We start from the raw sequence: 11,214 nt of genomic DNA, 5'->3' as shown, positions 1-11,214 counted from the left end.
AGGTGGAGAGTGAGGGATGAGGTGGAGAGAGAGGGAAAAGAACATTTAACACTACTATGGACCACATGTAAACCCTATCGACCACATGCAAACCCTATCGACCATATTTAAACACTATCGACCAAATTTAAACATGTAAACCCTATCGACCACATTTAAACATGTAAACCCTATCGACCACATTTAAACCCTATCGACCACATTTGATTATTGGATAATATGTGACTGTCTTTACTAGATATTTTCGGATACACCTTAAATATGACAGGTGGTAGTTCTGACACCTTTTTCTTTAACATTTAGAATGATTTGTCTTATTATGAATAACCCTATTACATCCGATTTATGGCCTGCTAAAACAGTTAATATTACAAAAAAATGACATGCAGTGATGTAAAGACAGTTGTTAGGATTAGCAGAGACATTCAAATTATTATCAGGTTTAACGCCCAACAAGAGATAAACTATTTATTAAGCCCTTTGTCGTAAGTAGTAGCTTGACATGTTGTAGTTGTTCATGAATAAGGATTGTGGCATGACTCGTTTTGCTCTCTGAATGAGGATGTGCCAGATCAATCATTAGGCTTGCGTTTGACAACATCAGTAATTCAATTCTCGTGTCAAATCTGGTATAGCTCTGTCAAATCCTGCATTGATTGGAAGTGCTTGACACATGATGTTTCTGCCTATTATTCACATGTTTCACGTGTGTTTTTCTTCAGGTCCTTTGAATGTCGGTGCCCAAAGCCCTTAATCCCCACCATCAACTGTTTTTCAACATCACTGATGTAATAATGTATTTCAGGTTGCGGACTGCATGACCTAATTTACTTAAACCCTGCCTAACCCCAACATTCCCTTCCTCCCTCCCTCCCGCTCTCTCTCTCATTCTCTCTCTCTCTCTCTCTCTCTCTCTCTCTCTCTCTCTCCCTCTTTCCCCCCCTCCCAGGCCGATGGAGCCGGAGTTCTGCTACGGGAATGGCTCGTGTCTGAGGACGGTCTACCCTGTTGCTGTCCGTGTCACCCTCTACTTGACCCTGGGGTCTGCGGTGGTCCTAACAGTCCTGGGTAACCTCTTCGTGATCGTGGCCATTTCTCACTTCAAGCAACTCCACACGCCCACCAACTACCTGACCCTCTCCTTGGCCATGTCTGACTTCCTCCTGGGGATTCTGGTCATGTTCCCCGGCATGCTACAATCCGTTGAGACCTGCTGGTACTTTGGGGACATGTTCTGCAAGCTATTCACTAGCTCCGACGTTTTGTTGTGTACCGCGTCCATCTTGAACCTGTCCTTTATATCCATCGACCGCTATTATGCCGTGTGCCACCCTCTGCTCTACCCCCATAAGATAACTGATAACACCGCATTCATCATGATCCTGGTCACATGGTGTGTCTCGGCTGTGGTCGGCTTTGGGATGATCTTTCTCAAGCTGAATATATTAGGAATCGAGGAGTTGTACTATAACAATGTGGCGTGTGAAGGAAGGTGTATTTTGTTACAGAGTGGGGTTTCCATCACTGTCTCGTCCATTATCGCCTTCTACATCCCCGGGGTCATCATGCTGGGCATCTACCTGAAGATCTACGTGGTGGCCCAGAGACAGGTACGCACCACAGGCCTTCAGAACACCAGCTCCTCCAAGGTGGACAAGCACCAAAGGAAAGCCACCAAAACGCTGGCCATCATCATGGGCGTGTTTCTGTCCTTCTGGGCGCCATTTTTCATCTGTAATATCATCGACCCCTTCATCGGCTACTCTGTACCGCCCGCCTTGTTCGACACTCTCGTCTGGCTGGGGTATCTGAATTCCACCATCAACCCGTTGGTGTACGCCTTCTTCTACAGTTGGTTCAGGAAGGCATTACAAATAATCGTTTCCGGGGCCATCTTTTGGTCTGACATGTCTGACACAAAATTGTTTGCAGAGTGACAGTTGTTGCATGTTGAAGCCTTCCGTAAGTTGTAGGGCCATCAAAAGGAAGGCTTTTGAACTGATTGGTGGAAATTCTTAATAATTATATATGTTTTCCCCATAACAACTGTTAACATTTAAATTAATATAATATATTTTCTTTCAAATTGACAACATTTTGATAATGATATTTACCTTGGTGGTATTTGGGATCTCTGTCTTCGAAAGTCAGAACACACTGTTTTTTAACCGACTGTTAAAAGTGAATTGAAAATGTTTGTACTGTGGAAGAGGCAATGTATATTTAGCTGTGGTGCCACAAATCAAGCAAAATGTATTTTAAGATGTACCACAAGCACTGCAAAGAAATAAATGTGCAAATAAGTGAAAATGCCTACATGGAACAACAGGCACCCATACAATGCACCCATTTATTACACGGGTCTTCTCATTGCCGTGGAACGCTCCGTTCACTTGCATGGGCCCTTCACAACTTCCGGCGGTAAATTATATTTGATAATTCAATGTTGCTAAGTATAATTAACCGCTGTCAAGGAAAACAAAGAATTTTTTGCCTCTAATGACGTCTTTGGTACCACTCCGCAAGTAGTCCGGTAACTTGTCAAACCCAGCGTCTTCGGTTGCTAAGCGACGTCAACGTCTTTGGCAGACTATTTCTCTGCTGATTGACACTACCAGTGTACCAGCATTGCTGGTAACAAATAAATTGTAGAAAGACACACCATGTGAAGTTATTTTTTAATTTAGGCAAATAGCCGTGTAATAAGCGGGATAATGTAAAGAACGTTGCCGGTCATTATCGAAAATAGGCCCCTTCAGGGCCGCTGAGCGTCGGTGTCCTGTTCGCCCTGTCGGGGCTTATTTTCCCGATAATGACCGGCGTTCTAAACATTATCCCTTCCATAACATCCATCCACATCCACCCACATAACCCATAGGCCTATCATACACCCATATAACATCCATACAAATCCATATTGTCTGTCATGATAATAATTCCATGTCATATAACATATTTTGGGTTATATTGTACGTCTTAGAAATATATATATTAAAGATGGCAACAATTTTAATTTAATAAACAAAATACCTCCCTCACAACATTTAATCCATGCTGTTTTGTGCTCACAAATATGACACATAGAATAAGAAAGCACAAAGAACCCATGAACTACAATTGATTGACATTTTTTAGACTATAATGTATGACAAAGTAAATGTATGTGTGTGTGATGACATTCATGTTGGCAAAGCATTTTGTTAATTGGAGAAGGATGATGGGAAGGCCCAGTGGCAGTATTCACCAAGCATCTTCAGAGAGACAATGGGTATACAGGATCCTTATTGGCAAACTTTCACATAATAGACAGTAGCATCACAACAAAAGACTTAGGTTTAATATTAACGAAACCAAGGTCGCCTCACAATTCCTTAAGCAATCGGAGGGAAATGGCCCCGTCAGAGCAGTGGCTGACTGGTTTGTCCATGTCGTCATCTCTAAATTAGTTTCGTTCTAAAAAGCCAAGGCGTGATTATTTATTTTGGGATATTCTTTAGTTACGATATGTCTCAGACACATAGTATATGTTTACAAAACTTTAATAAAAATAATTTAGGTCTGACAAAACAAAGGTGAGGGGTTTGATGTTTGGGAGACTGTTACGGATTTGTTCAGGTCCATCCTCTTTAACTCCAAAAGTAACCTTCAAACGTTTAAATTGGTTCATGGCTCATATGAAAATTGTTCTCAACTTTTGTAATATAACTCTAGGAATAAATCTATTGGAGATCTGAAAGAAGGTGTCTTTCAATTCCATTAGAAAATCTATCAAATGCTTATGGGCAGTGTTTTTCTTTCAATGTAGTACAAAAATAAACCAAGTCCACTTTTTCCCATGGATGGGAAAAAGAGAGAGAAAATTTAAAATAAAAAATAAAGTTGTGATCATTATGTCTCTCTTTCGCAACACTTCTCTCCCTGTTGTATTTTCCATGTTGCCATTAGCGCCCTCAGAGATTGTTATTGCATCTTGCAACAGAGTCTAGGGAAACGGCCCAGTCAGAGCAATGGCTGACGGCTTTCACCCTGTTGTCCTCTTCAGTGACTGGAGAGGTTTTGTTATGCGTTGAATTTAATGGGTCCCAAGGTGCAAAGGTGCCAATTCTGAAATGATCACATTCAAAGCCTACTTCTGTGATATTTTGTCATTAGTTTAGAAAATAGTAAATGTTCAGAAAGTTACAACTTGAAGTCTAGCATAAGTTGGTCAAGCTTGAAGAAAATCAGGGTGTTTTGACCTCCTTTTAAAAGGTCTTATAGTCTATTAAACAATATTATTATCAAAACAGAAACTACAGAACTTTGAATATTGTTCTAATAATGTTATTTCAAATTACTAAAATTTGCTTTAAACAAGGGCATGTCGACCAACCTATTGACCAACCGACCCGAACTTGACAGCCCTTATGACCTTGGATATTTACTTGTCGAACAGCCAGGCCAACACGCCCAGAGAAGGAAGAAGGTTATTAGTACCAAAAAGACCACTACATAGATTACACATTTCCTCTTCTCTCCCATTGAACCCCATGTTATTCATCGGCCGCCAACACTTCAGTGGAAATGAATGGGAGTCACTGGTGGCTGAGGGTGGAAGGTCCTCCCTGAAGTACGCTACCATGGTCAGTGAATCGACCACTGATTTAGCAACAATCCCCTCTCCCTTCCCCGTTATATATTGGCAACAGGGTTAAGTGTAGCGAGGCTTAAGTTGCTGAAATACTTTGAAATCCCTCATTTTCTCCCACTGAAAAGGTTGCTCTCTGAGGGAAGGTTCTTTCAACCTTTTTAATTATTCCAGCAATGACTTCGAATACTTGAATTGTATAATGGCTAAATGTGAAGGTTGTTCTTGACTGACAAAATATAAATCAAATCCTGGAGTAAATCTATTGGTGCTCAGAAAACCTATGTCTTACTGTTCTATAAATTTCCATTTAAAGCTCTTTATCTTATACCGAAGGTGAATATTTTCTTTTACATTGGCTTGTAATTGTGTTTAACATCGTACATAATAAACCAAGGAGTCGGTGCCTTGACCAATTCTCAATTAAAACGAGAATTATTAGACTAAAGATCTCATCTCATCTCATTTTCGTCCGCTTATCCGGGGTCGGGGCCCAGACTTCCCTTTCCCGGGCCACATTGACCAACTCTGACGGGGGGATCCCGAGGCGTTCCCAGGCCAGTGTTGAAATATAATCTCTCCACCTAGTCCTGGGTCTTCCCCGAGGTCTCCTCCCCACTGGACGTGCCTGAAACACCTCCCAAGGAAGGCGCCCAGTGGGCATCCTTACCAGATGCCCGAACCACCTCAGCTGACTCCTTTCTAAGTAAAGGAGCAGCGGCTCTAATCCGAGTTCCTCACGGATGGCTGAGCTTCTCACCCTATCCCTAAGGGGGACGCCAGCCACCCTTCTGAGAAAACTCATCTCGGCCGCTTGTACCCGCGATCTCGTCCTTTCAGTCATCACCCAGCCCTCATGACCATAAGTGAGGATAGGAACGAAGATCGACCGGTATATCGAGAGCTTTGCCTTGCGGCTCAGCTATCTTTTCGTTACAACGCTGCGGTAAAGCGAACGCAATACCGCCCCCGCTGCTCCGATTCTCCGGCCAATCTCACGCTCCATAATACCCTCACTCGCGAACAAGACCCCGAGGTACTTGAACTCCTTCACTTGGGCTAAGGACTCATTTCCTACCCGGAGTAAGCAATCCATCGGTTTCCTGCTAAGAGTCATGGCCTCAGATTTAGCGGTGCTGATCCTCATCCCAGCCGCTTCACACTCGACCGCCAGCTGATCCAGTGAGTGCTGAAGGTCACAGGCCGATGATCCCATGAGGACCACATCATCTGCAAAAAGCAGTGACGAGATCCTCAGACCACCGAACTGCAACCCCTCCCCACCACGACTACGCCTCGATATCCTGTCCATGTATATCACAAACAGGATTGGTGACAAGGCGCAGCCCTGGCGGAGACCAGCACCCACTGAGAACGAAACTGACTGGCTGCCGAGGACGCGAACACAGCTCTCGCTTTGGGAGTACAGGGATTGGATGGCCCTGAGGATAGACCCCCTTACCCCATACTCCCGCAGCACCTCCCGCAGTTTCTCCCGGGGGACCCAGTCATACACCTTCTCCAGATCCACAAAACACATGTAGACCGGATGGGCATACTCCCAGGCCCCCTCCAGGATCCTTGCGAGAGTGAAGGATGTTCCTCTTCAATCTGAGGTTCGACGACCGGCCGAACCCTCCTTTCCAGCACCTTGGAGTAGACTTTACCAGGGAGGCTGAGAAGTGTGATACCCCGGTAATTGGCACACACTCTCTGGTCCCCCTCTTTGAACAGGGGAACCACCACCCCGCTTTGCCACTCCTTTGGCACTGTACCCGACTCCCACACAATGTTGAATAGGCGTGTCAACCATGACAGCCCCTCAACACCCAGAGCCTTTAGCATTTCTGGCTGGATCTCATCAATCCCTGGGGCTTTTCCACTGCGGAGATGTTTGACTACCTCAGTGACCTCCACCAGGGAAATTGACGACGAAACACCATCAACCTCGAGCTCTGCCTCCAATATAGAGGGCGTGTTATTCGGATTCAGGAGTTCCTCAAAGTGTTCCTTCCAACGTCCGACGACCTCCTCAGTTGAGGTCAACAGAGTCCCATCCTTACTGTACACAGCTTGGATGGTTCCCCGTTTCCCCCTCCTGAGGTGCCGGATAGTCTTCCAGAAACACTTTGGTGCCGACCGAAAGTCCTTCTCCATGGCCTCTCCGAACTTCTCCCACACCCGCTGCTTAGCCTCCGACACGGCAGCAGCTGCAGCCCTTCGGGCCTGTCGGTACCCTGCAACCGAGTCAGGAGTCCTCCAGGATATCATATCCCGGAAGGCCTCCTTCTTCAATCAGACGGCTTCCCTGACCACCGGTGTCCACCACGGTGTCCGAGGGTTACCACCCCTTGAGGAGCCTAAGACCCTGAGGCCACAGCTAGCCACCGCAGCTTCAGCAATGGAGGCTTTGAACACCGCCCACTCCGGCTCAATGCCCCCAACCTCCACAGGAATGCCAGAAAAACTCCGCCGGAGGTGTGAGTTGAAGATACCTAAGGCGGGGGCCTCCTCCAGACGTTCCCAGTTCACCCGCACTACTCGTTTGGGCTTACCAGGTCTATCCGGAAATTTCCCCCATTCCCTGATCCAACTCACAACCAGATGGTGGTCGGTTGACAGTTCCCCCCCTCTCTTTACCCGATTGTCCAAAACATGCGTCCTCAGATCAGATGACACGATCACAAAATCGATCATTGATCTTCGGCCTAGGGTACTCTGGTACCAGGTACACTTATGAGCACCCTTATGTTCGAACATGGTGTTTGTTATGGATAATCCATGACTAGCACAGAAGTCCAATAACAAACGACCGCTCGGGTTAAGATCAGGGAGGCCGTTCCTCCCCACCACGCCTTTCCAGGTGTCTCCATCGTTGCCCACGTGGGCGTTGAAGACACCCAGCAGAACTACGGAGTCCCCTACTGGAGCCCCATACAGGACTCCATTCAGGGTCTCCAAGAAGGCCGAGTACTCTGAGCTGCTGTTTGGTGCATACGCACAAACACAAACTCAGAGTTTTCCCCCCTACAACCCTTAGGCACAGGGAGGCGACCCTCTCGTCTATTGGGGTAAACTCCAACACCGCGGCGCTCAGCCGGGGATTTATGAGTATCCCCACACCCGCCCGCCTCACGCCCTTGGCAACTCCGGAGAAGAATAGAGTCCAACCCTTATCCAGGAGTACGGTACCAGTGCTGAGACTGTGCGTGGAGGTAAGCCCCACCAGATCTAACTGATAGCGCTCCACCTCCCTCACAAGCTCCGGTTCCTTTCCCCACAGCGAGGTGACGTTCCACGTCCCCAGAGCCAGCTTCTGCCGCCCGGGTCTGGTCCGTCGAGACCCCTGACCTTCGCTGCCACCAATGTGGCTGCGCACCCGACCCCAACGGGTCTTCCTACAGGTGGTGGGCCCATGAGATGAAGAGAGGGGGGGTGCCACGTAGTTTGTTCGGGCTGTGCCCGACCGGGCTCCGTGGCAAACCCGGCCACCAGGCGCTCGCCAATGAGCCCTCCGTCATGGCCTGGCTCCAGACGGGGCCCCGGGCTTCCTCCGGGCCGGGTCACATCTCCTCTTTTTCCGATATTCATTGAGGATTTTTGAACCATTCTTAGTCTGGCCCCTCACCTGAGACCACTCTGCCATGAGAGACCCTACCAGGAGCACAAGGCTCCAGACAACACAGCTCTCAGGTTCACAGGGACACGCAAACCTCTCCACCACGATAAGGTGACGGTTCCAGGAACAGATAAGGTGACGGTTCCAGGAGAGGAGACTAAAGATACCACGGCAAAAAGGTGTTGTCCTGTCTCTCTTTCTCAACGCATTTTGCCCTCAAAATTGTCCATTGCCAGCCTCAGCCCTCTCCTCAGAGATTGTTGTTGCATCTGGCCACAGAGTCCTGGGATATTGCCCAGTCAGAACAGCGGCTGACTGTTTTGTTCCTGACGTCATCTTGAAATGTTAACATATATGAAGCACAGTCGCTGTATCCCTTGAGTTGACCAATTCAGCTATCTAAGGTAAGCCCCGAATAATGCTGTATCACTATTTAAACTACTTTTCACCAAGTAAAATTTGAATCATAAGAGTAATGAAAATGGTTATTAAATAATGTTTCTATCTTTACAAAATATTTGGGGATGTTGCTTAAATAGCCATGTTGTAGGTAATGTATTGATATTATTCGTATGCAACCACAATTTTTTAATTTTTTTACCATTTCAATTATTTTTGTAGTAATAAAATACCCTATTCTTTCTGGTTCTATTTTCAGAAGTATATTTGAATAGATGTCCTGCAAAACATTTTTAAATGACTGGCAATATAGAAAATGCAAAGACTGTAAATGCATAATGATAAGGATAAGCATTGACAAGGCAGTTTTTCTATGGTTTAGCACACAGCAACATAAATAAAGTCCATTCAACTTTTAAGTAGTTTAGTTGCTCATGAATAAGGATTTCTTTCCTCATTCAGAGATCAAAAAAACTCATCCTAATTATAAACAACTACAACCTACATATAGTTAACTAAGCTCTCAAGTATGTGATTTAGTGGTTTATTAGGTTTATGGACTGTGGCATGACTTTTTTGACACTCTGAAAGCAGAATGTTTAGCAACTTGTGTAAACACATATGTTGGGTATGAACATCCGGAACATTGCATGTTGTCATAACTGAATAACACCAGACGTTCCAGATAGTATCAATAGTAAATGCTTGCTGTCATTTGTCACCGTAATTTATCAGTGAACAATGGCAAAAACAAATACATTATTTTATTATATATTGCCTTGTCTATGATAGCTTTTCCCAATAAATTACTTAAAGATTGTACATGGGCACTTTATTTATAAATAGAATTAGAACAAAACTAACATGTAAACTAAGAAGTGACAGTTTACTAAAGATTGCATCACTGAATGGATTGGGCTATGAAGAGATCCTGCTGTACCACATTGTGACTCATCAACATGATTGACTCATTTAACCATGTGCCATGAGGTGAAATTATCCAAGCTTGTGTGAAGGCCTACATTTAGCAACATTACAATGTATAACAATGTATTGTCCATTGTAAACGCTGGCAAAATTCTGTCGATCCTCTCCTGATTATGATTGCAGACGAAAGTACACAACTCTTATAATATAACATTATTAAATGTGCTATTATCATCAGAATTGTATACCAGCTCGATGTCACATGATGTTTCTGCACATGATTAAATTGTCTAATGTATGTTTTGCCTCAAGTCCTTTGCAAGTCCCCGTTTACTTAAACCCTGTCACTCCCCGCCGTTCCCTTCCACCACCTTTTCTTAACTTCCTCCCTCCCTCCCAGCCTCCCTCATCCCCCCCATACAGGCCGATGGAGCCGGAGTTCTGCTACGGGAATAGCTCGTGTGTGAGGACGGTCTACCCGGTCGCTGTTCGCATCACCCTCTACTTCGTCCTGGGGTCTGCGGTGGTCCTCACGGTGCTGGGTAACCTCTTGGTGATCGTGGCTATTTCTCACTTCAAGCAACTCCACACGCCCACCAACTACCTGACCTTATCTCTGGCCATGTCCGACCTTCTCCTGGGGGTGCTGGTCATGTTCCCTGGCATGATTCGCTCTGTCGAGACCTGCTGGTACTTCGGGGAGATGTTATGCAAGCTCTTCATTAGCTCAGACGTCTTGCTGTGTACCGCGTCCATCTTGAACCTGTCCTTTATATCCATCGACCGATATTATGCCGTGTGCCACCCTATGCTCTACCCCCGTAAGATAACCGTTCACACAGCAGTCATCATGATCCTGGTCACGTGGTGTGTCTCTGCTGTGGTCGGTTTTGGGATGATCTTCCTTGAGCTGAATATTTTGGGAATTGAGGAATTCTACTATAACAATGTGCCATGTGATGGAGGGTGCGTTTTGTTTCAGAGTGGGGTGTCCAGCACTGTGTCATCCATTCTATCCTTCTACCTCCCCGGGGTCATCATGATGGGCATCTATCTGAAGATCTACATGGTTGCCCAGAGACACGTGCGCACCATAGGCGTACAGAACACCAGCTCCTCCAAGGTGGACAAGCACCAGAGGAAAGCCACCAAAACACTGGCCATCATCATGGGCGTGTTTCTGTCCTTCTGGACGCCGTTCTTCATCTGTAACATCATTGACCCCTTCATCGGCTACTCCGTTCCACCCATTTTATTCGACACACTCGTGTGGCTGGGGTATCTGAATTCCACCATTAACCCGTTGGTGTACGCCTTCTTTTACAGTTGGTTCAGGAAGGCATTTCAAATTATCGTTTATGGTAGCATCTTTCGGTCTGACATGTCGGACACAAAATTGTTTGCAGAGTGACAGTGGTTTCATGTGAAGCCACCTGGAAGATGTAGGGCCATAAAAAGAAAAGAAAAATAACTGATGGGTCGAAATTTAAACCAATTGTAAATGTGTAAATGTAAATTCACAAATCACCAAATACCGTTATTTATTGTGCTATTATTTATCCTGGATTTCTGGCTCTGAAAGTCCGTTATTGTTCCTCAAGACTGTCTGTTTTCCTTATGTGCTTTGGGAAACACAATGTGT

The 11,214-nt window shown here is 45.6% G+C and overlaps 2 protein-coding genes across 2 annotated transcripts; both read left to right on the top strand.

The window, feature by feature from the left end:
* The first annotated feature begins 953 nt into the window (after positions 1-953).
* LOC115561589 (trace amine-associated receptor 1-like) lies at positions 954-1,937 on the top strand. Its single transcript, XM_030381737.1, has one exon. The coding sequence runs from the start codon at positions 954-956 to the stop codon at positions 1,935-1,937; it is 984 nt and encodes a 327-aa protein (XP_030237597.1).
* Positions 1,938-9,999: 8,062 nt separating this feature from the next.
* On the top strand, positions 10,000-10,983 carry LOC115561560 (trace amine-associated receptor 1-like). Its single transcript, XM_030381702.1, has one exon. The coding sequence runs from the start codon at positions 10,000-10,002 to the stop codon at positions 10,981-10,983; it is 984 nt and encodes a 327-aa protein (XP_030237562.1).
* Positions 10,984-11,214: the final 231 nt, after the last annotated feature.

The sequence above is a fragment of the Gadus morhua genome, chromosome 16, assembly GCF_902167405.1.
Source record: "Gadus morhua chromosome 16, gadMor3.0, whole genome shotgun sequence".
Lineage (NCBI taxonomy): Eukaryota > Metazoa > Chordata > Actinopteri > Gadiformes > Gadidae > Gadus > Gadus morhua.
Note: the sequence above shows the minus strand (reverse complement) of the source record. Positions and strands in the feature narration are given on the sequence as shown.

Coding starts and splice junctions, on each gene's coding strand:
- LOC115561589 (XM_030381737.1), top strand. CDS start 954: ATGGAGCCGGAGTTCTGCTACGGGAATGGCTCGTGTCTGAGGACGGTC.
- LOC115561560 (XM_030381702.1), top strand. CDS start 10,000: ATGGAGCCGGAGTTCTGCTACGGGAATAGCTCGTGTGTGAGGACGGTC.